Raw genomic sequence first — 27,901 nt, 5'->3', positions numbered from 1 at the left:
GACGTACTGATTTGGATTTCTTTCCTTAAAGGTTAGTTTTCCTAGAAGTTATGTCCAGGGCAAGAAACGAGGCTTTCTTCTAATCTTGTGGCCATGATAGATGATGGATGGACATTTCATGGGATGCAATTCATGTAAGTACACATGTGCATCCTCATGTTTGAGTTTCATGGCAATTCACAGGGTTTCAAACTCTAAGGTATTCAGCAACAAACACTGCATTCATAGCTGTAAATCAGCACAGTCTCCAAGAGCCAAGGTAATCACTGACTTCTGCAGCAGAGCCTGTCCTGCAGGAGCTCTGTGCTTGAGGACTCCAAAGGCCTGAACATGCTCAGAGCAATGCTTCTTAACATTTACTTTTGTTCTTGGCATTCCTGGTTTACATTCACTAAATGAAGCTCATGTGTTTCCACTGGCAAATAAACATATTTAAACCAAAAATTATGCTTCCCCTCCCCCCACCACCATGTATTGAAAAGTTTTTTTTAATGTACAGTTCAAGGAACACCTCTGATCCTGTAGCCATGCTGTAGTACCTTTTTAATATCTGCTCTGTTTGGGAGATTAACACAGATATTGTTGGCCCGTTCACCATAATCAATTTACTTGATATAGTCTAGTTCAATAAACATTAACACAATTCTTACCACTTCTGTTCAACCAAACATAATGAGCTTCCAGTGAAGGATAGCCCAGCAGTATGTTATTTTTATATTAATTTCCTAGGTCAGCTAGAGATCCCAGCACAGAAAAGACAAATCAAGGCTGACGCTTGGATAAAAAATCACATACTCGAAAATTTGACATGGAATCCAGTGATGTCAGAAATCCTAGCTATTTGATGCTTCAAATTCAGACATTCTTCATGTAGACCAAAATAACAGACATTTATAGTGTACCTTACTGCTGGTGACTATTTAACAGCTAGGTGCTCTCACAGCATGGTACTCTTTATGTGCTCAGTAATGAAAGTTGGCTATTGATTTTTCTGTAGCTGCTTGTAACTATTATAGTTGATACATCAATAGAAAAGGAAAGCACAATGTTTCATAGTAGGCAGAAAATCAGAGAATACATGATGCTGTGACAGTAAATCATGGCATAATCTCAAGAATTGATAGATGGTTACTGCTAACTTGAAACCCATGGCTTTCTCTGAAAAGGCTGGGCTATAATCGCCCAATACGTTCTAACAGACTGACTGCCCGTAATAGTGGTAAAGGACACCACACAATGTTTCATCTTCAGAATAATGGTTTCCACGAGGCAAGTTGTTTTGTTGTGGTGGAATTCATTTTGTGCCTTACCACAGAAGGAGGGCAAAAGAATGGTTTGAATGCAGTTTAGTGGTTGTAGGAAAAAGATTGTTTTATTTTCAGGAAAGCACAAAAAAGGTTATGTTTGAGAAAAAAAAAAAAAAAAAGAGGAAGAGAAGTTGTCATTAATTTTTAACTTGCAAAAGTCTGCAGTTAGTTGAAAAGGAAACACAAAAGACCTGATTATTCTTGAGATCAAAATATTGGAGCTGTTCTGTCAAGAAAGGCAAAGGCAGAGAAAATAACTTTACCACAGCCATTTCCAGCTCTACAGCATCCTGAAAGGGCGCCAAAGGCACGTAAGTAATTGAAAGCTCTTTTCAGTGCCTACTTCTGTCTGCCATGTTTTTGTAGGGGGCACAGCACACTCAAAATTTTACAGTATGCCTACTGAGGATTTAGCAGGAAAGTTCTTAATTGCTCTGTTCTCTCCTTACTCCCTGGATCAACTCTGGTATTTTTCTATGGTTTTAATTAATTATGGGCTCTTACTTTCCTCTCTCAAAACAGAAAAGGAGGAAGAATGACAAGTAGAAGTGAGCTGGCCAGCTGGAACACAGTGGGCAGTTGAGAGGATGCTGGTCCTGCAGTAGACTCTTGGCAATGTTCTTCTCTGAAGGAATACTTTCAGTGTGCTGTACTGTTTTCCAGCACTTCTTTAGAGAATGTGAGTATGATACCTGTCCTTTTCAATCTTGCCAGTTTCTCTGCTCTCTGGCACCAAATGTTTCCCTGGAGAGATGCTTGTAGACAAAAGGAAATGACTTTCTCAACCTACCCATTCAGCCTGCCTCAGGCTGAGCATGAAGAACAGTCTGCCTCATATGTTCTGTTCTGGGGTAAGGATTTTCCCCCAGTGGATGACAGCATAACATCGTCTGTCTCATCCTGAGCAGTTTGCTGATCTCTTACAATCTTTGGTGTTGGCAGTGGGGAAAGATACTGTTGTAGTGTAATTCCCTGTTCTGATGCTGAAATTCATCTCCTTCCTAAGTATTGCCTTCATCTGGCAAGCAGAGGTATTATGCAATATATTTAAAATATTCATCAACTGGGGATGATTCTAAATGTAAGATTTTCTTTATTAATCCTTGAATAATCTTACATAGTGAATCTTTAAAATTTTCTTACAAAAATGGCTGTGTGCAGACTAAACTTTTGGAAGCCATGTGGACTGTTTTTGGACTTATATTTTTCAGTTTGCCCCATTCTTGATGGCTCTGCAAAGGCCCAGAGTAACAGGGAGAACCTCTGCTCTATGAAGTTCATCCAGCCTCAGTAGTGCCTTTGCGAGAGCCTGAGGAGCTGCAGTTTTCACTCCCCTTCCATTTCCTGCCAACATAAGTCAGTGGGACATGCTCCAAGCCGTGAGCTTGGGACTGAGTGTTTCTGCACAGTCCCCTTCTGACTCCCAATTCATGATCACAGCTGTGTTCAAGGCTGACCTGTAAAGTTTGTTTCTTTCCTGTTTGCCATGTTTCCTCCCTCTCCCTCTCTCAGTTGGCTTTGATCACAGTTCCATAGTTTCTTTTTCCTTCCTGTCCTTTTCCCCCCTTCTTAGTTCTTGTTCTGCTCAAGTATCCTATTCTCTACCACTCTTCTCCCACCGCTTTTGCAATTCTTTCCTTCTCCTGGCTTCTGTGTATTTTTCCCACAACTACTTTTCAGTGTTTCTTTGTGGTGTTTCAGTTCTTTTTCTTCAATTAGAGACAACCAGTGCTTTTGTTTCCCTTCCAGCGTCTAAGCTGGCATAAGCATCAAAGGGATAAGAGAAGAACAGGGGAGTGGGGCAAGTGTCTGCAGTGTGTCTCCAATGAATGGCTGACAGTAGCAAACAGCCTTTCAGGTAAGAGTCTCTGCAGTGTGTGTTTTTAACTAGAAATAAGTGAGGAACAGTTCCTAATCTGTAGGCTGTACCTTGTGGTATAGAAAGTATTTCATAAGTGGTCTGTTACAGCAAGAGTCAAGTGAATTTTGCCATTGCATTCCTTTAGCATGTTCCTCCCTCAGTGAAGCATTTAAGCATATGTCCAAAATGAAAAATATATATTTAAATTAAATATATTCGTTTGTTTATTTAAATATTCTCACATTTAAATATACTCAGTAAGTGATTCTGAGAGCCTTGTCTAACAAAAGTAATCACTGATGTTAAGTGCTTATGCCAATACCAGCTAAAAATTTTAGATAACAATATATTTGTTCCATGTAAAATACATTCAAGCTTGTATCTTAAGCGTCTACAATGTGTATTGAAGGTGGGACAGAAATTCCAAAAGTATTTCCAAAGCAGACACGAATGTGTATGTGAGTTATTTGCAAGTGATTTTTCCCAATTGTAGGAACTGTTTGAGCCATTCTTGCTAGTATTCTATGGACATATTAGAAAGTGTAAAAGTGCACACCAACTGGGTTATTCTGAAATCCTCACTGTCTGCACAGAAAGGCAGCTGCACAGAATGCAAATACTGCTTGATACTCATGTTTCTAATTACTTCTGAGATTTGTATCTAACAAATAAATGACCTAATTTTCTCTCAAGCATCTAATGCTTTTGTTATTTCAAAACCTTATAATATATGCATTTTATTAAAAAAAAAAAAAAGCCATTCTGTGATTCTGTGAAAGGGAAATGCACTTGCTCAAGATGGTTAATCTTTTTTTCCATGGCTTGCAACTGTCAGGCAACCAGATAATGTAAACCAGTAATGATCATATTCATTGCATTTTGTGAAATAAAATCAGGATAAATCACAAGTGATTATTAAGTTTTATCTATAATTTAATGTAGTTTATAAAACAAACAAACAAAAACTTTAATCAACCATGAAATAGAAGGCTATTTCTGAAAATTCTGCAAGAAGTTTATCATTCATGACTTTGACATCCAAGGCTGTGAAGAATTACTGAAAACTTATTTTTTAAAAATACTGGTTTAATTCATAACTCTAATAAATAACCCCACTATTTATCTATAGATATGTAATCTGTTTTTTATTCACAAGAATAATTGACCAGACATTTCATCGAGAAAGATATCTGCAATATAGCTGCTGCCATGACTTCTTTCATCTTGCCTGCTCTATGTTTGAAATCTACATGGGAGGCTGAAAACTAAAACCTGTCAGCTCCATGAAAAAGTGTTCTCAGGAGCAAAGGTCTGTTTATCAGAGTCTTCATTCATCATCATTTAGCGTCTCTAAGAACTTTCAGGGACTGATTTTTAATTGTTTGACTGTGCTACAGATTTTGATAGATAAAGAGAAGGGAAGATGTCTTTGCTTTTGTTTCTCTAAAGAATTCAGTAAAAACAGAGAAATAAAAGAACACGGCAAAAGAAAATCCATTTTGTCCTGCATGTTGCACACAATGCTACAGTTCACTTCTGAAAATATTGTTTTTGCAGTTTTAGACACTAGGATGAAAATAGAGCAATGAACCCCTGTAATGTTATTTCCAAAGGAAAATATCAAACTTGCTCAAAATGTATTCCGCATACTTTAAATCAGGTTCATTTAACTACTGTCTTTGGTCTTTAGCTTATTTAAACAAAGCTGTTTTCATTCGGTTGTGTCTTACATAGTATCTTTAATACTCTGAATTTAACCACTTTTTACAAAGATATCTCTAGTTTTCATTTACCAGATAAAGTAACTCAGATATCATATAAAATTCTTCTGAGCTCCATAGTCTGTAATGGAGTCAGAAACAACCATAAACAAGAGGATTGATTTCTGTATTTCCATATGCTGGCTCCATGAATGGAGAAAGTCCTTCATGAGCTGATCCTAAAATGATCTTTTTTTATTCTCTTTCATTCTTTCCCAAAGGATTAAAGTAGAAAAGCTCTTCTACTTGTCGAGTAGAAAGGACAGGCTGCTTTGCCAGAAAATCAGAGAAGAATTAAATGTTTCAGGGGCAGACTGGATATTATTTAGTTGTTCTACTGACCCACATCATCTCTAATGAGACAGTCATCCTTGGTTTCTGTCGTTAACGTGGGACGTACAGCAGTGAGAGTCCACATAAATAATTGCATTATAACTTGGAAGATTGGATAGAGCTTGTAAAAACAGTGAAATTGCGAGACTCATGATGAATTTGAACTTCTTGCCTGTGAAATTTGCTTTCACTGATGTGAATACAAGAAAGGACCCTTATATCGTCATCACTATCTCCTTCATCATTTTGTTCAATTCAAGTTGACCATCTCTGTTTAGGTAGTACATTAAGTCTATAATTTTCAATTGAGTTGTGTCATAATAATCTAGATAATCGTTCATCTTGATTTCTAGAAACAGAGCCTCCATTTTATCCATAGGTGAGATCACCCAAAAGACAGTGATGTTGACCTTTAAGTAGGCCTACTTCTAATATAATTAATCCCAAACTAATATAACATAGCTGAACCTGTAAATGTGTTTTTATAGACTTCTATGGACTATGCACAGAAGTCATTGTTTGCTGGGTTTAATTCCTAATAAATAGCATTAGCCTCATCGTATTAGGTCTCTGTTACCACAGCTTTTCTTCCTTCGACCTTAGGAAACACCACTTTCAAGACTCCCTTCCAAATTCACTGCTTTGCTATCTTTGCATCCTCCCTTTTCCTCTGCTACATCAGATGAAAATTGTGTTCACTGTATTCACTGTCAAGGTCCTGTAGCTGTTCCTTCCATATTTATCATCAACCATCCAGCATCATGAGGTCACTTCCTGCCTCTGGCTTGCCCTACAATGCCATCCCTGTCTCACCCGCACCCTTTCCAGGCTAAGTGCCTTTCTGCTTTCTCCACTCTGACTCATGCTGAGTTGGAGCTCTCCCCAGCACTCTTGATTTACCTACTTCACATTCGCTCTCAAAGCTTTTACTGTGACATTTAAGAAAGGTGACCCTGGGCTGTAGATGTGTTGGAATTGTGCCTCTCATCTTTATATTTTCTTCCAGTTAAAACCTAGCTATCATTGCATATGTGCAACACAAATTTTAAAGGAATATAGGCTGTTAAGAATTCCTCATCAGAAAATTAGGAAATGTTATATTACTAAGAGTTTTACTCTGAACAATAAGCTTTTCACAGTGAAAGGATCCTCCTTGGTAGATGTCTCATTTTAAGTTCTCTGGTGTCTCTCCCAGCCTTTCTGTGGCTGGGGAATTCCTTCCAATAAGTCTTCTATGTGAAATACTGTTAGTACAGCAAAAAATAATTAAGAATCAAAGAGAGCAAATATTTTGTCAGAAACTAGTATGTGGAAAAATGTACTAAAATAAATCTTGTCTTTATCTATTAGCCAGCTTTCAGCTAATAATAAATTATATTCAGTCCCTCCCTTGTTATAAATACATATTGATTAATTTTAAACTCTGAACTTCAGAATGAGTTATATCTGGTCATTGCTAAACTGCTCTCTTCACTATGGGGAAAAAAACTCTCAACACCTATTATACTGCATTTAATTAAGACAAGCATCAGCTTTATGTACCATTATTTGTTTCTGCCAAATCTCAATGGCATAAATATTGAACAGTCACATCTCCTGAATACTAATTTATCCTTCCTTAATTCCAAATGATTACATAAAGTTTAGGAAAAGTTTTTTTGCCAACATTATCCTCATATACTTACTGTAGATAGATATGAAGTTAGGAGATGAGCGTGAATTTAACAAGTGCACGGAAACTATTTTTCTAAATTCAGATGTGATGTGGGGAAGCTTGAAGGACATGGCTGAATGCTGATTGTACAGAACCCCTTGACTGCCTGTTCGCCAGGTACTGTCTTAAAAGTGCGCTTCAGTGAACTTCGGATGAATATGAAAAAACTGTGAATGGCTTTAATAAAACCATTTCATAATAATGACACAACTATAAATACATGCTGTTGATAACATATGTATGCAATCGATTGTGAAAATATTTGTATATTTACAAACTATGAAAAGGATTAACTGCTAAAGGAGCGTTTTGGCTTCAGAGCTGTCTGAAGACTTAAGACAGTCTTCAAGACTTAAGCGTTTTCTGTTACAGGAATTAAGAAGAGACTCAGTGAGTACCAGTCTGTTCCTGGATGAGTGCTTCACCATGGACTTGTATCGGCTTTTCAGGGTAGTCTTTGTTATGTTGTACTTCGCATGTTCAGAGCACCATTTCAGATCTTGCACTGAAGGTGCTACTGAAGACAAAGTATTGTTTTCTGGTAATTTTTGCTATCTGGTTGAAGAAATAGTAGGCCAGTTTAAAGAAGGGAAATCTTTGACCCTGAAATTTAGAAATGGCTTATACCTATCTTGTAAGAGCATGAGAATAGCCATACTATGGCACTATGGCTCATCTAAATCGTGATCCCGTCTTTGACAGTGACCAGGAACAGATGTCCTAGGGAACAGTGTAAGAAGAAAACATGGAATGATCCCTACCAGCAGCAGCTGCTGAGGTTCCAGCTGCTGGAGGTTACAAACAGAACTGACAGTCCTCTGTATTTCATAGTTTTCAATGGATTTTCTTTCCAGTAATTTCTGCGAGTGACTCTTACCACAAAAACTACAGCATTCTCTATATCTGCTGTCTTGAAGAATATGCGGTGGCATTTTGAGCTGATCACCTGCTAACTTAATTTATTTAGTTCTGATACTAAAATTTGCAAGTGATGGGAGAGTAAAAGAAGATATTTTGACTAATTCTTTTTTTTTAGTTATGTTCCCATTTTTTCTGGGGTTTGAAAGCTTTGAAAAGTTAGTGCAGTTTCTTTAACTAGGAAGTGTAAAAGGAACATCTGCCGCTGTTGAAAGTATAGCGGGATTATTAGGCAGGCTGCAAAAAAAATCCAAATATGCAAAAATGTCTTAAGTTGTGCCATTATATCTGTATCACATTTAAGGGTCTATAATCCTGCATGAATTCTTTCATGTATAATTCTCCACTTGTATTTCCTATTTCATTTTTAAGGCCCCTTCTGTCTGACAAGACCTTCTGCCTCAATAACTCCTTTATTTCTTTGTCATTCATTTTGTTTCTGTGCCCCTAAGTATCCATACCACCAACACGTAATCAGTATCCCTTGTTATTTTTCTTCCAGTTGATGCTTATACACTAAATTTTTGATCTGCATACATCATACTGCAAATTAAACCTTCAATATGAGCCATGGACGTGAAATTATGTACAGCCCAGTGTTTCACCGTTGTCTGCTGCTGCTGGTTTTGTGTATATGTGTGTGTTATGTTTTCTGTATATTTATGCTGCAGGCTCACTGAGGCATAGACTCTGGCTAGTCTGTACATCTGATAGACCAACAATGTTACATAAAATATACTAAAAAGTGCAATAGCTAATTTAAGTTTGTTGGTTTTTTTCCAGCTCCAGGGTTTTTCATGACTGTGTTGATTTGATTTAATGGCACAAAATGAAACTAAGCACAGGAAGGCTCTGTGCAACTACTCCTTTGTGTTCACAGGAAGCTTCTCATTCAGCGTGTTTAATCTATGTGAAGATCCTAACAGGAAGGGTTTTTTTCCAAAATTGCCTGCAGTGGAGTCCAGTACTGAAATCTACTCTCCTCCCATCTCTATCCTTGAGTTGTAGGGACACTGAAAGCATGGAAAGATTTGCTAATATTCTTCTTACCCAAAAGAAATGGGTATGGAGTATTGCCTAGTCAGAGTGGATCTCTGCTGTACAGTTAAGTAACTCGTGTGGTTTGTTTGAAAACTGAGTTTTTGCATTTTTTTTCCCCCCTTTCTTTAACGAAAAGGCCATTATTTGCCATCCATAGCAAGTAAATGTTTACCATTTCTACAGGTCCACAGGTCCCTCTTGACTCACATTAAGTGAGATGTGAGATCGATAGTGGCTCTGCAATTATTTGCCTATTGATAAAACCTTCATTTCTTAAATGAAGTACATTTATCTGTGCCCTGACAGTGATAAGAGAGCAGTACCAGTAAGCTGCTGCCTACTCTAGCATTTAGCTCCAGGCAGACAAGTGCTTGGACATGGGTCAAATGATGTCTAACTTTCTTCCTATTGGCATTTCACTTTATAAACTGCTTTGATGGAAGGCTTGACAAATCATCCTTACTGAGTTCAGATAATAAAAACAAGCAGGACAAATGGGAAGTTTTGGGAAAAAGTTCAGGTTAACTGAACAGTTTGTAATATTACTGGATTGTGAAATGAAAAGAGATTTGTTACATCAGAAGATGATAAAAAGTAACTTGTATTATGGACAGTTATTTGGTTCACAAATTTAAAAAAATAATAATTTAAATCAAATTGGTTGAAAAATTGATCTGAACTTTATTTTGTGATAGGAGAAAAATTAAAGAAACATTGAGACAAATTTTCGCTCTGGTAAAATCAGTGAGAAATTCTATTTGACTTTAGTGAAGCCAAGATTTCACTACAGTGAGTCATTGCAATCTATTTCTTCCCCAGTATTAGAGATTTCAACATTTAAATAAATAATTAGAATGAATAGAATAAAATAGAAGAAATTTCTAACTGTGTCACAGTAGAAAAGTAGTTTCCAAACTGCTGTCAGATTCATTAGTGATATTCAGAGATAAACGGACTCAATTGCTTTTCCTGTCTGCAACATATGTTGATTTAAGCTAGCAATTTTTGATGATGTGTACTGTGGACTATACTGGCTATATACTGTAGAAAAATTAGTTGTTTTACTGTGGGTAAAGAAATTGCATTACTGACAACTTGGCTAGCTTTTAGAAAGCCAGTTATGTTAATTCCCATTTATTGGGAAGTTTGATGAAGACTTGCACACATTTCTGATACTCAGCTTTCTCAGATATGCCCTTTCTGCTTTTTGGGCATGAATTAAGAAATGTAAAGCCTGAAGAGCAAATGGGAAAAGTAGGTTTAACACCCAAGTCTCTCAAAGATTCCTTTCTTTTCCAGTTCTATTACTATGTGCCTGCTCTATATGTTTCCATCAATTGTACAATTACTGTTCACCTTCCTTGAAAGAAGCCTCTCAAATGCAACTAAGAAGTAAATAAAAAATAAAAAAAAAAATCCAATTTTTATTTATGTCTCTCTTGAGCTACTGAATATTTTTTTGAATATCTTAAGATTGTGGGAAAAAATTGATTGTAACACTTAAGTTAAATTTTGACTTGGAGTCTACCAGCTTCCTTCCCTTCCTCTGTTGGAATTAACAGGAGAATATATCTCTTACTCCTCTCCAGAGCCTGGCAATGAGTGGACTGATAACAAGAGAGGCCACTGAGGATGGACAGACAGTCACTGAAGTATGAAGATATGTTGGTGTGGAAGGAGAATTTTTTACGTACAGAGAGGTAAAGTTTTTTTTTTATAACCAATAGGGGAAATTTAAAAGTTACCTAATTCTAAATGTATTAGTTCTAGGTAGGCTAAACTAAAGTAAAGAAAACATAAGTTACCAAAATGTTTTGGTTTCTTCAGCTGTATCATTATGTACTTGGCAAGGTTGCTTAGATGGGAAAGGTGGCTGGAGAAAGGAGTAGATCTCCGGTGCCTGGATGTGCCACTCACATGGCTGCAGAAAGAGTTGTGCACTGCTGGCTACAAAAGTTACGATAAATATACATCTGTCTAAGCTTCAACAGCATCTTTACAGTACCAGCAATCAAAAGCATTTTCTTATATAAATCCTTTGGAACCTCTGGCAAATATATAATGAACAATTTACCTCTCTCATTTAAAAGCTAGCAAGCAAGACTGATACCATTAAATTGTAATTTTAAAATTTTTTGTATATGCTATGAGTTTTGAATGTTATTTTACTGTTGGCTTACTAAGCCTATCACTTCTGAAATGTTAGGGGAAAAAAAGAGACGGTGTTATTTGCCCTCAAGGAGATGGCCGTCCTACGAAGATACAGACAATAAGATATAGTCAAAAATAACAAACAGCTTTACAAGTCAGCTTTGTAACTGTGATTATAAAAAGCCAAATGTTTTCTTCTCAGTAAATGAATATTGTGGATTACTGAGTTTGTGCTAGCACAGAAGCAATAGTATAAGGCTTTACTGGTTTAGTGAACACCATGGAGGGGACATCTTCAGAAATGTTAAAGGTTGGTATTTCTTGATATGCTTCTTTTTCCATTAAATGTTGCAGAGTCAGATTTTCAATGAAAGTCAGCTCAGGCTTTTGAAATATTGTTTTGATTAATAATGTGTTTTCAGCATTAAGTTCTGTTTTCTGTTGAGATACCTTCAGAAACAAAGATATGCATCGAATGCATCTCAGTACTTAGAATAATTGCTCCCAATTTTTTCCACAGAATTTGCTGCTTAGCTAGTTTTTACAACTCTGCTGAATGCTTACCAGCATTGTAAGGTACTCTAGTGTCTTAAAAAACCTGACTCACTCAACTTCAGCCAGACAACTCATTCATACTTTTGGACATAAACTTAGGTAGTTAGCTGGAAAAGTTACATGTGTTTTTTGTTTCAGTTTTATCATTGTTCTCTACAAATATATGCCTTAGCTCTTTGGGTCAAGTGGCAACATCATTATATTTTACTATTTACAGAATAACATCTGATTTTGACTTTTAACTAATTGAGTTACGCAGTGCAGTAAATAATGAATTAATAGTTGGAAAGATGCTAACTCTTTTTTTGCTACATCATTTCTATAAAGAAGCAGTATGACTGCAAGGCTCCTATTAGCTGGAGAAGTAGCTCTTTTTATAGTAGCATAAATGAGAGAAAAATGCTATTTGTGTTTTGAGAGAGCTTCATCTAAACTTTCCACAACAGATTCAAACACTATAAATACCACACAGAAGAACGTATTTCAGAGAAATTGATTCTTCACGGTGTATGCAAAATTGTCTTATTCCTCTTGGTTTATCTGCAATTGTATTATAATAATTTGTTTGTAGAATTTTATTCCTTTACAGAGAAGCTTTAAAAAAAAATGATAATTAAAGAAAAAAATAATTAAATGTCAGCACTGCTGATATTTCTTTCATTGTTGTGCTTGTCTCAACTGCTTACTTTCTTTGTGGACAAACAACTTCTGAGTAAAACCATAATTTTGGCTAAGGAGAAATTGCTGGATCTGACCTTATTTATGTTTTTAAGTCTCTCTTTTCAACTGCCTGTAAATAAAAAATAACTGTAAATAAGAAATTCACTTAGCCAAAGTTTATTTAGACCAGTTCTATTAAGTCAACAGTGTGCAAACCTGAAACAGAAGACAGGCAGAAAAATCTGTTCCTATGAAGTCAATAGGAATCCATCCCCATAAGCCCTTTTTTTATTCCTGGCATTGGTGATTTTTCTTGACTGATTCATTGAAGGGCACTGGTTTAACTAATTTGTCTTGCATAGGTATCTTTCCTCTGCATCCTCTCTGCTAGTGAAAAACAATCTTCCCTTTAAAGGTTATTTCCTACCTAGATTTGTCATAAAGCTATTATCATTAATCTGTGCTTCAAGAGTTCCTTTCACTTTATAAAGACCATGAGTTGTATTCCTGATTTATGTGTTACAGTGTGACTACCATATGCAAACAAGACTGTTTATACTTACCTGAAGTTCCTTTAAAAAGAGTATTTTAATCATATCTCCAAATCATCTGCTTTATGTAAACAAATATCATAAAAATATACCAATCTTTATTTTCGTCTGTCCTCTTGAATTTATAATAAAATGTTATATTAGCTCAGGAATATTCAGAAAGTATGTAGAGTAAGCTTGTAACACTCTACTAAATTCTGTAGGTTTTAGAAACCACTTTAATCAAAACCAACTTTTAGTCTTTCCATTTAATTGTCCTGCAAGTGATAATTAAAAGATGATCATCTGTTTACTGTGGACCTCATAAAATATATTTTAAAATCGTATTTGTTTTTCAGGAAACAATAACAAAAGCAAAATATATTCAGCAGTTTTAGGGAAAAAAGAAACAATGCAGCAGTAGTAAGTAAGGAATAATGTAAGCATGAAAAGTAGAATTTACTTACCTAAACTAAACAGCACCAGGAATTTGAGACATACAAATTCTCGTAGATCAAACTGCAGGGAACGAAGCTTTGCTACTAGTTCTTGTGCATGGCTCATAAGGTTGTTGAGGGTGGCTCCAGCTTGTGACGCTATTACGGAATAATCTACCTGTAAAAGAGAAATATATATTTCTGTGAAATATATCTGTCTGTGCCCACAGAATCACTTTAGAATATTTCAAGTAGTCACATAGTCACAAGTAGCTAGGATACTCCTAGATGAAAGAATCACTCTCAATTTAATGATGTTATCAAGTCAGGATGATTTCATATACAAACTCATTTTAGCACAACAGTATATATTGGAATTATTATTAAACCATACATCTTAATGGTATGTCACATCTCTGTGAATGCTGGTTTGTCTGTATTAGCTTGTGTTAGAGGCTTTATATATGACTATTGCTTATGACATTGGGAGCTATGTCCCTTATTAGTTTGTTTTATACACTTGGTGTCTCTTGCTCTCATTGTAACTGTATGATCTTGCGAAGAGAGTCTGATGAAGTTGGGCTTTGCACCCACACCAGGCATGTTAGTCCTAAGGGATATAAAGTTATGCATGGGAAACAATCTGGTGCCCGTAACTTGGCCAGAAACCTCTATTCAAGCCCTGAAATGTCGGCGTATTCCCACAGGAAGTGGAGGTATTGTGAGGTAGTTTCTGTTCTCTTTAGCTACACAAAATCCTGGCACTTTCTGGAGCTGGCTCCAAGGGACTTTTTCTAGCAGTTCCTTCTCTGCTATGGGAGGAGGAGTGGGCAGGTGTATGGCACAGGCCAGCTGCACAGACACAGTCCCAGGAGCCACCGTGGTGCATGAAGCCTTTTGATCTGCAGCACAGGAAGGAGTGTGACTTCAGGGGAGGTGTGCTGCCCTTGACATGCTGCAGTTTCCTTCTCGGAGAGACTGGCCTCTCCACAAGCTGTTCTAAATGTCTCTTGTGTGTAGAGGACCAACAGAAAGCTGTGATGAATGCACTGTATTTTAAAACGGCAGTGTTTATTAGCCAAGGATACTTAAAACCCTTTCTATCTGATATACTCAATTGCAATTCTTGAAATCAGTCAACCTCACCACTGTGCATACTAAAACATCTTTATGGAAATGCTAGTGTCATTAAGGGGATGCATCCATACAAATGGCTGCACCAGCCACCGCCACTCTGAGAATGGTCACTGCTAACTTCTGTAGACTTTGTTATGGGATGATGAAAGCTGAGACATACTCAGGCTCTGTGGCCTCAGGGAATGCCATGATCTAGAGACAAAGCGCAGGGGCTATGATGTGCTAGGTGTTTTCAAAATGCCTTTCTTGCCTGGCTATTCTAATATTTGCAGAGCTTTAGTCTCTTAGGGGCCTCCACAGCAACAGGGGAATTGACAGCCATACTTTATATAACCACATGTTGGTGAAGCCCAGCTTTAAACTAAGGCAAAGCCTAATGGTAAGTGCACGCTTTGGGTTAACAGTGTGCTTAAAGATGTCAGTGCACTAATCCAGTCTTTAAGGTCTCTCATAATAAAATACTTATTAAAGAAGGACCAGATACCACTGAAGGAAATAGAACAGTACTGAAAATTTTGTTTTTCCAGGCAGTGATCCCTTAGAATTTATACTTTCTAACTAAGTGCTATGGATACTGTATTTTAAAACATGTTTTTTCTTTATTTTAAAAGTGTTAAATTGATTTCGCTCAATCATAAACATCTGTAAAGCAAGAAGAAAACTCTTGGACTTAAACCTGTCAAAATTTCAGCCAGGGAAGATAAGATAGATGATTGAAAAGGACTAAAACTAACCTCTCCTAGAGATGACCTTTATGTAATCAATAGGTTACAGACTTTAATAAGACATTTTATTTATATATACTTAGTGCTCCCAAGACATTGATTGGAAGCAACTGTACAAGAAAAATGGAGTTACTCTTTTGGCATGGATGTTAAAAATAGCACTGCAGAGCATTTAGTGTTGTGCTTAAAGTCAATGGATTACGCTTAAATATCCTATGAGATAGTTTTTATTGCCGTCTTTTGTACTTGGGAACACTGAAGTGGTGACATTAAATTGTTTATTCTCATCCAAAGAAATCTGTGACAAAACTAGGATCCAGTCTTTGTGACTCCCAGACAAACTGTCTTTCAAAAACTGCTTTCTACTTTGCCTGTTCTCTCTCCCTCTCCACCTTCCCCCCCACATACATACATTTCTTTATATATTTCTTTATTTCTTTATATATAAGGATATATGTTTACTTAAATAGTAATAAATAAGTAGTAACGTGCCCAAATATTTTTTATTCATAGAGCAGTTTAATATGGTGATATGATTCAACTACTTCCTATTGAGAAACTGGTCACATACAAATATCAACTCATTCTCAACTTAATTTCCCTTTTGTAATGTTAATGCTTTGTTAAGTGGAGGAAGAAAGCTTGAAATCCCTCACTGAGGTTCCAGTTTGAGGGGGAAATATGCCTTTCAATTCATAATAAGATGTTAAGATGTCTGGATGTCAAGAATATCAGTGGCTTTAGTGCAGCAATTATGCCGTAATGGAAAAGCCCAGTAGATGTCTGGATCTCCCACCATCCCTCTACTGGAGAGCTCTCACACAACCTGCTACTCTTTCAGGTGCATTTAATATTTGCAACACCAGCAAATTTGTCTGGGAGGCAAGTCCTCATCTGCCACTCACCATGAGCAGGCTGTATTAAATTTTTATATTTATTGACATTTCATTACCATAATTGACTGCAGTTGGTTCTCTAGTAGAAGGCACAGGGCTGCCTCCTAAGCAGGAGAATTGGTCCCTTGAGTAGGATTTGCAATTAAAAACAATGCAGAATGGATTTTTTTTATTGTGTAAATATGATGAGTTGAATTTTCGGCTTTAACTAGAGAATACTGGGTATGCAGGAGGCTTTTTTCAAGAGTGAGCAAAATTATAAGTCAGTGGAAAGACGACCCCCAAAGGTGTCAATCAGTTTATAGAAAATCAACTGTGCATGAAAAAGCCTCAGTTAATGTCTTTTTGGAAAAAATTGGTCACATTAAAGAGTATACTATCTTGCTTGTTTGGTTCTGTATGCAGAAAGCAATATTAAAAGGTGTATTAATTCTTCCACCTTTCAGTTCATGATTAAACGTGCTTTTAAAAGACAAAAATTGGAAGAGCCTAGTTCTTAAGCAAAATGCTTACTTGCATACTGACGTCTTAATATTTACTTAATGCCGTATGACAAATTCCATTTGGTAAATCAACAAATGGCTTCCCAATTATTATTACTGCACAGTTTAGTTGATTTTGATATTGATGGTGACAAGTTAGGTGGTATTTTTGAAAACAGAAGCTTCAGTGATGCTTTCATATCACCTAATTTAGAAATAAAGCAGTAGGCATAAAGTTATGGCTGCACAGATGACTGGAGGTGTAAATTCCTCATGTACCAGTACTCAGTGCTATCTTGCATGGTGAATATAGTAATGATAAAGTGGTAATGATAGAGATTTAACTGGGTTAGCTCAGTACCAAAGCAGTGCCAACAGAACAGCACTACATAATTTATGCTGCCACTTGTTCTTGCCATTCTGGTACTTACACTTAGTTGTTTAGAGTTAGTGTGGATATCACTGTATGTGCTATACTGCAGGCTGTGCTGTAGTACTGTTTGCTAACTGATGTGCTTAAATCTAAAATTAGGTGCTAGAAACCTCCACTCTGCTGCCACCTAACTTTGTGCTTAAAGTCCTTGCTGGTCTATCTTCCACTTAGAGAGTCAAACTGGCTCTAGGCATGGCCAGGACTACTCCAGTTGTGACAGTGGAAAATAACTGTGCATCCAGCTCATGCTACAGCTCTTTTAATATCTATGGACTAGATTACCTAAGGCATCAAAAATGCCAGACTGGGAATTTTTCAGCAGTCAACTGAGATGTGAGAAGTCCAGGGTCAAATCTCTAGTCCAAAGAGTGCGTGAAATATATTAGAGTGTATCCTGGCAGTTGGGGCATCTGTTGAAAGTCAGAAAGATCAAGTAGCCTCAGGTAAGCCTCATACATCTTGTAGACGTGTTCTAATCAAGAATATTGGGCAGAAAGAGAGATCTGGGAGAGAACTTCCAGTTTTGTATTCCAAATAGAAAATTGCGCTCAATTCATTCAACAGGTAGCATTCATGTAATACCCTTCTTTTCAGCATTTCTGATAGCTACTTCTTACAGCTACCTCTGAGTTTGCTGGCCTTCCCAGTTGCCTGCGTTGCAGAGGTAAGGGCTGAGTGGATGAGGCAGCAGGCTTTACAAGAGAGAATACAGAAATACTAACAGCTCTGAAAAAAGAATAACCTGATAGTAAAGAGGATCATAGCTAAATGGGACTGCAGAGAGATATGGCCATGTTAAGTATTTTTTCTAAGTCCCTTTTTTGATCCAGTTCAAAGTGGCTTAAAAGTCCAAATGCCTTAAATGACAGTGAAAGCAAGTGAAGTCAGTGCTGAGTGTTCATGACAAGTCTTCTTAAAAGTAATATATCTTGGTAAAGTATCTACAGTTCAGCAGCATTTAGAAAGTCAGCTGTCAAAAAAATTTCTCAACTGATAAGCAGAGCAGTTAAGAGATGGAAGTGACTAATACTGCAGATTTTTTTTCTCACGTGAAGTAAGTTAGCTCACTGCGTTTTTGGCAGCAAACATCTGGGTGCAGCAAAATGACCATCCTCTTCCTCCCTGCTCTGCTCTGTGCTACTCTGGTAGCAGAGTCTGCTGCTGGCTGTGGGGACTCTGACACTGCTCCCATCCACGGGTGGCAACCTGCACTGAAAGCTCTGAAGCCTTTGATTGGCTCTAATGTCTGACTATGTGGCTGGGTGAGCGTTTCTCCCAGAAAAAGGCATTGGGCATAGTATATACCAAGCAAGCTACTTTACTATCACATCCTTAATTACTTTCACTATTTCTTGAGGTAGGAGAGAATATATATTTTGCTGGCAATTGTGGTGGTTATTAAATTCATTTTCATATTTTCATATTATTAATACTTTCATTAATTATATTTTAAAAATGTTCATGTTATGTTTCAAAGCAAATGTATGTAGAAAAACACACAGGAGAAGTGCCTACACAAAAATCAAGGAGGATTCAGCACAGGCAAAATCAGCAAATGCTCATATTAGTTTTGGATATATTAATTAAAATTGTGATGACTTACACAGTGTAAGATGCTTGTCATTTTAACATGATATACAATAATAGAAGATAATGAATTAAGTTGCCAGTGGACCTTTCCCCTAGGATGATGTTATTGTGCTTGCTAATTAGTTATAATATGCAAATAGTAACACTCTAAAGTATTCCAAAGTATGTCTAACTTAGTTTCAGAAAAGACTAGTACATCAAGATTGGAAAAACTCTGTGCCCTATTGTTGATCATAAATAAATTCATTTATAGTAGATATATTTATGTCATAAAAGGCATGATGATAAAAATATTTTTAAGTTTCATTTAGAGAGCTATTTTATCCAGTAACATTACATTTTCTACTTTAGTAATGGTGGTAGTCCATTCTTCAAACTATTAATATGAAAATGTTAAAATATAACTAACCTAGAGTACAATAGAATCCATTTCTTTGCTTCAGTGTTGCAATGGTCTTTGTGTTTCTTACATGTAGAAGAGGTGATATGCAACTACTGCTGAATGTACAATATTGGAAGACAGTCAATCATTGGAAATTTTTGTAAATGTTTGGGGAGCATCACTAGGACTGTACTAATTCAGTCTATTTCTTCAGGGACTTTTAACTCTTTTGATTTCATTTTTCTTTTCTACACACTTATATGAACCTCTTCTCTACTACGTTGAACGCTTTCCCATCGGTCCAGAAGATTGGTTGCATTTACATTGGATCCCAAAAGTATCGCTGCTTCAGTAGACTACAAATAGTTGGGACAAATGTATTGCTTCTGTCTTTGAACTGGATTTGGAAATTTATCCTTAAAACCTCAGTGCTACAATAGGTTCAATAGCAAAGCAAATGTGAATAGAGATCAGTTTTTTCACAGGCGTGTTCTTTCTCTAACACTCTTCTAAATTTGTACAACAGCGCTGCTTATGCAGGGGTCATCCTTGTTTGTGAAACAATCATCTGCAGCCTACAATCTGAAAATGAAACTATTTCCTGAGAACCTTTTCAGCAGTAAGGCAAGTTGGTCACCTAGTCAAGCAGATTCTCTGAAGCCAATGAATTCCTGTACATCAAGAGAGTAGAAGCCTTCTCTGCAAGTGGTAAGTAAGTCTAACAAAAATGGCATTGCCACAGAAAATTCCCAGGCAAAGCCCCTATGTGATACCTCAAGACCTTTCAATAAGGTACAGCGGAAAGAGCTACAGAGCACCCCACTTCAGTGGAGGTTCAAGCCACAAAATTCTGATCTAAATTGAAGTTAGATTATGATCTGCTTCAAAACAAAATGCTGTAGAGATCTTGGTTATTCCTCATGCTCTCCTGAGGTGTTCTCTTAGAATATAAGTCCGGGTGAGAGGATATATATGTATGATGTGTGTGAATTAATCAGTAGTTTGAACAATCTCAAAAAGTATCAGATTTAGGCATATTCTTAGGCAACCTTTTTAATCTGAAAGACTTTGATCAAACTCAGCAAACAGAAGATTTGGCAGCACTGAAGAGTGGAGCAACTTGTGTCTGCGTAGCTGACCCTACAATTGAATGTGTTGTGTGTTGAATGCTGCCTGAAAATGCAAGAGCAATGACATTCTGTACAGAAGTTCAGTATCTTTCCTGTGTGTGCTGAATCTTGGAAATTGACCATGTAGTGTTGGAGTAGAAGACACAAAAATAAAGCGCTCAAGTCGGATGCATTAAATTTCTATAATTACAAATTGTCTGTTAAAATTACAAGGCACATGGCAAGCCTACTAAACTTTGCGGATGGAGAGCATATTGGCAATGATTTACAATTAACCACATTGCAAATCACTCCTTGGCTGTTTTCTATTATGAAATGCATTTGTGCTACTTTATTTCCTTTTGAAATGGTAATTACTGCTGCTGAGGGGCAGTAGTTAGTGCAGAAAATGAAGTGTGCAGCACAGGGAGGAACTTGTTTCTGAGGAACTGCTGAGGAATTGTAATGATATGAAAAAAGTGCTTTCCTGACACACATGCACACAAAAGAGGTTCATTTATGAAACTCGAACCAAATAAATAACAAAATAAAGTAAACCACAGCCTTTTTGTGCAAGGGACATTGTTCACTTTGTTGCTGACTGCGCTTTTTTTCCAGTCAAAGTAAGAATAGTGGATTGACACTGGGAAAAACTCATAAGCCAGTGGCTTGAGGGAAACGCACATGTATGGTAATGTGATAAGAATGCCCTAGGGTAACAGGTGTGAACTGATGTGTTTGAAAATTATCGAGTGTGCTTCTAACTACTAGCCCATTTTAGATACCTAGGATTGAACAAAAAATGGTATGGCCCTGGAGAGCTAGATTAAGTTTGACTTTTATATCTGAGGAGCAGAGGCTGTGCGCTCTGAGTGGAGAGAGCAGGTATGCTCTAATTAAGTGGTGGTAAGCTCCCCCCTGACAGCTTCTCCCTTGACTGTGATTGTAAAAAGGACTGTGTTTATGAGTAACTTTTATGGAGGAATATATTAAGGTAAGCAAGGAATGAGGCTTCTAAGGTCTTAAATTTGGTAACTTGTGGTGATAATCATGATCTCTCAGGTAATAAAGTAGGCTATCTAGCTTCGGACCTCAGTTTAAAGTTAATATATTTGAAAACAAGGTGATTGACTGTAATTTTGCTCGTAGTGCTCTGCTGGTAGCTGTAAGTAAAAACATATACAGCACTTTTCATCAGAAGTGTCAGAGTGCTTTCCACACTTTAATCAATTAATTTCTGTAAGATGTTGGCATGTTTATTTCCTTTTTCCTACTGGAAGAACTGAAAGTATTGGGGCAGCAGCCAGCAAGTATGCAGCATTTAGTGGAGCAACAAATGCTGATAATGCCATGGTCTAAAACTGTGGTTTTCCAGAATTATTTTACAGTTAGATAGTGGAGAGGAATGGTCATAATTCCCCTGTATAAGAACATTTGAACTAGACTTGTGTCTTAGAAGGACAACGGACCAACTTGATGCTGCCAGGATGGTATGTTCTGATGTTCAGAAGTAGTCGTAGTGAATCAGATTGGCTTAACAAGAAATTCAATATTGAGCTACACTGCCAAAAGGCTGTAGTACACAGCAGGTGAAAGCAGGAAATGGCTCAGAACAAAAAATATGGAAGCACTGTCTAAGTACGTAAGGAAGATTTTAAACTAGTCTGTTTAAATCACCTAAAGCTGAGACTTGTGCAGGATATCAAATCACTAGTAGAGGAAAAACAAGGAAAATGCAGAACTGTTGCTGGAGTTGGTTGTTGATTTAGTATTAGTGAACATAGACCGGACTGAGGTACTCAGTGCCTTCTTTGCATCAGTCTATGCTAACCTGGTCTCCTAAAACTCTTTACTTTACATCAGAGCTTAGGGAGGAAGAAAGTCGTATGCTGAAAAAACTTGCTGGAAGGAAAGGGACTGGTTTAGTATTCTGATAATATGGCTCCCTGCTCTCCAAACAGCCTAATTGTGTAAAGGAATGCACAGAGAATGGAAAACTGAGGGGTGCTTGCACCAGTTTCAAGTGACAAATATTGGCATAGAAAAGCCAAACTAGATTGAAAGGAAGATGCATTAAATTTACTTGACAAACTTGGGGCAAAAATCAATGTAATCTGTTCAATTTACCCAGTTTTTAATTTAGTTGGAAATACACAGCTTCCAAAACCAGGTGGTGATTTCTAAGCAGTGCATTTAATTAGCATGCTGTTGTCCAACAGCAGCAAAATGCTATGCTTTGCCACGAGAACATGTACAACTGCTTTTTTTCTGCAAATAAAGATGAAAGTGGCTAATCCAGATAAGAACTTTTACTGTGGAAAAATTGAGGCAGTGGCAAGAATGTAAAGGTATGTAAATGTCTTCAACAGTTTCTGTGGAATTTATGCACTCGGCACCTTTAAAAGCTAGCTCATCACATAACAAAGGAGGCATTAATTTAGCAGTTTATTCAGTAACAGAAATTAGTCTATAGATTAACAACAAAGGAATCACACAAGAACCCTGTGTGGTAAATGAAATAGTTGCCAGTATAATTCTTTTTGTTTTGCAGATTGTGAAATGCAAATAGAATCAGTAATTTTGTTCAGTATCAGCACTGATATATATCAGGAATAATGCAACTAATTTTTTCTCATATAAATAGAGACTACCACTTTATTTCATTTAGGTTTTAGAGACTTTCCACAAAGGTGCAGGAGTCAGTTCTATTGAATTTTCCCACTACTTTTCCTGTACAAGTGGATCATTTTCCCCTTCTACTGTACATCTTTTAGTCATAAATGCAGTTATTTCTCTTCCTTTTCTAACACTGTAGCCATTTCTTAATGCTAAGAAGTGTTTATAAAAATCATTATAAACAGCATTTAGAAATGGCTACAGTGTTAGAACTGTGACTAAAGCTATAAGCAGATTCCTGAGCACACAGGCACAAATGGAGAATCTGTATAGTTAGAAAAGGGAACTCTTTCCCACACGTGTATACATCTAGGCAGTTCATTTTGCAGTTGCTTAAATAGCAGTGGACCATCATTTGTTTTCACTTTGAATCAGGAACATAACACACAGATGCATCTCTCTTTGATACTGAGATTTTTTTTTCAGTAAGAAGAATCTTAGGAATAAGATTCTTTATTGTCTTTGTGCTTATGAAAGTAAGGGTGAGTCGAATCTTCCTACTTCATTCAATTTTTCTCACAGTTTTCCTGGTATTTGCCCACATTATGGCTCTTGTGTTTTGGGTAACCCAAGCATTTGACATCTGAAGAAAATTAGCTGTTGGAAAGCTGTGCAGAAACTGGAGTGCATGTTCCCTGAGACAGCTCCTGAGACAATAGCTGCATGCGTATCCTATGGTCTGAATTATTTTCCTGGTTTTAGGTGTCTCAGCTCCCTAGTCTCTCACACAAGCACATACTTCTCTAAAAGCAAGGCATTTCTGAGGCAGTAGCTGCAAGTTATCTAGGTTTCTGATCCAGTTAGTGATTCTTTTGAGTAAACCATTATTCTGAAGGGAAAATAAATTGAATTGCTTAGACCTGAAGCACAGAGTTTGGGATGTCTGTTGTTGCTGTCAGAAACAAACCATTTTAGCTCCAAGAAAATAAATCCTTGAGAAACACTTCTCATCTGTTGTTTTTCAATCATTGAGGTATACAAGTATATTTGAAAAGCAAAGTGCTTATGATTATATCTGCTTTTATAACTTTAACTGTAATCAACAGACTAGGAACTGAGTGCACAAGTCATTTTAGCTGCATTATTTGTGGAGAATCTCTGAGAATACAGAAGTGCTTCTGACCTAGTTAAACTCCTGCTATTTTGAAAATGATTATTAAAAAGCCATCAATACTCCTCTGAGCCCACATACTCACTTGTTGCCCGGTAACCAGAAGGATGGAGCCTTCTTTCCCGTGTACCACTTGCCGGTAAATGTGATCTAGAATTAAGAGTTCACTCCAGCAGTTCTGAAGCAACTTCATTTGGTCATCAACCTGTAAAGCAGACATTGGTGGCGTTACACTGGAAATGAGTCCTACATCACACTACGGAGTCTGAAAGCTGGCTACCATGCCTCCTCCTTCAAATATCAGGATAGTCACGAGAACAGAAATGCTATCAAAAGTTATTTGTTCACAACGCTGCTATTCTCAGCTGAATAAACACAACACTGCTGAAATCATTATCTGTAAAAGGTATAGAATATTTACAGTTGATTATGTTGTGCAAAGTAATAATAGTAGAATAAGATAATTCTGAAATGCTTGTAGCAACATTGTTCTAGTTTTTGGTAAAAAAGAAAAATCGCATATCCAATCCTAATGTGAACTTTCCCATCATTGGGTTCATCACTGAACCTCAGCTTTTATAAATGAAGAAGCTCTGCTGGTTCAAGACCACTAATGCTGCAACAAGCCCAGTCAGAGCCAAGTCCCTTTCAAAAGGAAGAAGTGAATAAACAGGTAAACATTCTCTGTAAGAATGGCTGTGTAAGTATGAAAAAAGAAAACATAAACACGAGCTGGGTGTCTTCAGGTGTCACCGGCAGGGCATAAAAGAGATGTATACAAGGCAGTGACAAACATACCACTGCCTGCATTTGGGGATAGCAGGAGCATTCTGGACATTCCATACAGCAGCCTGCATTAAATTTTTGATATAATGCTATTTAGGATGTGCAGAATATTGGACAATAAAGGCTCTCATTAAACTGACTGTAATTGCAACTAGATAACTAGATCCAGTTTCATTCATTTAAAAAACTGAAAATTGATGAAAATTTGCAGGAACATGGGGAGAAACTTTAAGTCAGAGTACACAACAGTATCGTCTGGACTTGTTCTTACAGTGCTTACTGACTTCCTCCCTAAAAAAAATGAAGCCTTTGACTTCAGACAGTTCTGGAAGGGTTAAAGGATGCATACATTAACTTTGCTACAATTAAGTGGCTAGGGTGGATGTGGCAATAACATCTATATTGTTCAAAGGGCTCTAAGAGCCTGCATTCATAGTAACTACTGAACAGACTTAAAATGGTATAAAATAGGAGAAATAAAAAAGAAATTAACAGAGTATTTGCAGTGGACGCTTGCATGAAGTTTCTCAGAGACAGTTCTGTTAATATAGTCTTCCAGGGATTCTTATTTTGATTGATTTGGAGCTATGATAATGCCCAGGAGATTGTGTATGAGGAGTAGACTTGCACAAGCTGAATTAGATACTGCAATAGGCATTTTCAAATTTGATAATCATTTGTACAATGAATTTTTGCGCTTTATCATTTCAAGTTTGTTTTCCAGTTATGTGGTAGAGAAAGGAGTAATGTTTATAACTAATGGATTTTCCAAGTGTCACTTATGAAAGTTAGCTAGTATTTTGTTCCCATTTCCCATATCTTGCCATATGGCTCAAACTTCAGTATCTTAGACATTCAGTTCTCTCTTTGCCTCCCTCATTTGTCAACTTTCCTTCTCCCCTGTCACAATTGTCTCCCAACTGTTCTGGTCCCATTTTTTCTCCCTTAGATTTCTGTATCAAATTATTCCCCGTCGTTGGATTGTGCAAGGAAATGAAATCAGGAGAGAAAGGGAACAGATCAGCATGAAGCCGATGTAGAAGCACCTGTGTGCAACACAGCCTTTTCTCCCTCACAGCCTTCTCTAGGACCTTCTCCACGACTGCAGCAGGTATCTCTGCTGGGAAATGCTTTATTCCCTCCACTGTGTTTTCTTGTTGATAGCATTTTCTGTTTGTTTTTTTCTTTTGTTTTGTTTTGTTTTGTTTTTCTTTTGGTATTCCAAAAGGCTGAATTAGTACGGGATAAAACACTGTCAATTTTGATATTTCAAAAGTTTTGCTTTGAAGTTTTGAGCATAATCTTTTAACATAATTGCTGTTCTGCCTACAGTCACCGTTAATACATGTAAGCTCAGATAACACCTATAAGCCACATAGGCATGGGCAGCAGAGATAGAGGACAGAAGGTGTGGACTCTGTAGATGGATATATTACTAAGCCAGAGTAAAGCTTGTGCTATCACAAACTCAGCCTTGCTCTATCTGTATGCTGTCTGTGCCTGTGATAATTCATTCCTGTTCAGACTGCAGAGCAAGGCTGATTCTGTATTAAAAGGTATCTATTCCCCTGCCTGCAACATGTCTTTGACTAGAAAGCCATTACCACCAAGTGACTTTTTAGCTCAGGAGTGGTCTTCTGAATTATACCAATGAAACACTCACCACCAAAATGTGTGCCAGATTTGAAGTAAAGCATTTTTAGAAGGAATTGTTTAAAATTTACAGATTTTAGTACTCTTGGCTTTTATGTGGAATTATTCATGATCATTCTCTCCTGTGTATAACAAAGTGGTACAAAATTCAAATAAATAATGCCAACATTTGATCCTAAATTAGCATTTCAGATAAAGCTACCACAGCTTACATCTGAACAAAACAAGCTGTGAGACAGTTTAAACCGTGAACATCCACGTCATAACAACCAATACCTGAATAAGAGGTCAAGCATTTGATTGTATTATAAATGACATATTTCTAGCTAACCCATCTGTCTCAGCCACAGGCAGCAACTTTTGAAAACAAACTGCACTTTACAGGTCTGGCTTTCTGAAGGCCCCAACAGCAGCTAGTCTGCAATCAAAGCCTACCTCCCAAGCTTTATCATATCATTACTGAACCAGTGCTGTGAGAACAGTATGAGATGGCAAAATCACAAAAAAATGTTTTGCACATAGCCTGTTCCTGCTGTTCTACAGGACTCATAAAACTAGCAACAGCGAACATCTGCTAGTAGTTCATCTCTATATTCACTGCAATTTAACCAGTGAAAGCCTATAAAATGGATATCATAAAAAGCAAAATACACATCCAAAACACAGCGTTGGCTTCAGGAAACGATTAGATCCAGCTGCTTTTGCCATTTTAAGAAAGCTGGCAGGGCAGCAAAATGCTCCCTAGGAAGAAACAGAGATGGCTTTGAGGAGGGTCGCAAATTAATAAAATGGAGGAACAATTACAGCCTACTTCTGAAAGGAGTATAGATGAGGAAAACCACATACCTCTGCTAACAGATACTGGATATAAAATAGGAAACAACACAAACCACTGAGTAAACGTGGTAACATAGCACACCTTATGCTAGGATTAGCCGGCAATCTTCAGGAAGTGTGTAAAGTTGTCCAGAGCACAAATGCCTTTGTGTTTCTGTGGCACACTTGTGCATAAGCATACATTGTCTGACAAAACAAAAAATTAGTGCTTGGCCACAACAAATACATCTTAAAATGATCTTGAAGCCAATGAGGCTTAAGCTTTGATGGATAAAGTGCAGAGTGAATTCTGAAAAAGAAGTACTTAGCAGAAAAAGCACCTGTGGACTTCAGTTTCTGTGACTCCGAAGCCAAAGCATGCTAGTCCTCCATTAACATGGTAAGGAGAAGAAAGGGTAAGATTCTGTGACCACAATGACTTAGTTCTAGTCATTAGCCTTCAGTAATCAACGCTGGTCTTGTTCATAGTATGCATTCAGTTAGAAGCAAGCCCAAAAGCTTGTACTGGTGACTAAATTTCGAGCTTTTTTGGTTTGTGGAGATTTTTGAGACTGCTATCAATTAACAGCAACAACAAAGTGCCCTTTGAAACAACTACTGAGAATGCTTATAAATAAAAATTGAACATCATATGGCCAACAACTGGCTACTACAAGAACTCTCCCCAGATCTGCAGCTGCTCCCTGCCATAACAAACTATTGACATAAGCATAATGTAACCCATGTCTCACCTAAGCAAGTTGTCAAATGATATATCCATTTGACAACTATGTAGCCTCAAGCAAAAGCAAGAGTGAATACTGTGCTCAGATGGTTA

The 27,901-nt window shown here is 37.1% G+C and overlaps 1 protein-coding gene and 1 long non-coding RNA gene across 2 annotated transcripts in view; one reads left to right on the top strand and one right to left on the bottom strand.

Annotated features, from left to right (window-relative positions):
• LOC104909229 (nuclear receptor subfamily 5 group A member 2-like) overlaps positions 1-24,043 on the bottom strand; it is a 36,122-nt gene extending 12,079 nt beyond the window's left edge. The window contains exons 1-2 of the mRNA XM_010715661.1: positions 23,894-24,043; positions 13,298-13,445 (exon numbers count right to left, since the gene is read on the bottom strand). Coding sequence (XP_010713963.1) covers positions 13,298-13,445; positions 23,894-24,028 — 283 coding nt within the window. The 5' untranslated portion in view covers positions 24,029-24,043. The remainder of the gene's footprint in view (positions 1-13,297; positions 13,446-23,893) is intronic.
• On the top strand, positions 47-25,630 carry LOC104912303. Its single transcript, XR_004160745.1, has 6 exons — positions 47-134; positions 1,830-1,986; positions 3,057-3,165; positions 10,524-10,634; positions 19,439-19,620; positions 25,544-25,630. It is a non-coding gene; the product is annotated as an uncharacterized LOC104912303 (long non-coding RNA).
• Positions 25,631-27,901: the final 2,271 nt, after the last annotated feature.

Source organism: Meleagris gallopavo, chromosome 10 (assembly GCF_000146605.3).
Source record: "Meleagris gallopavo isolate NT-WF06-2002-E0010 breed Aviagen turkey brand Nicholas breeding stock chromosome 10, Turkey_5.1, whole genome shotgun sequence".
NCBI classification, from domain to species: Eukaryota; Metazoa; Chordata; class Aves; order Galliformes; family Phasianidae; genus Meleagris; species Meleagris gallopavo.
The sequence above is the reverse complement of the archived record's forward strand: the minus strand, read 5'-3'. Positions and strand labels throughout refer to the sequence as shown.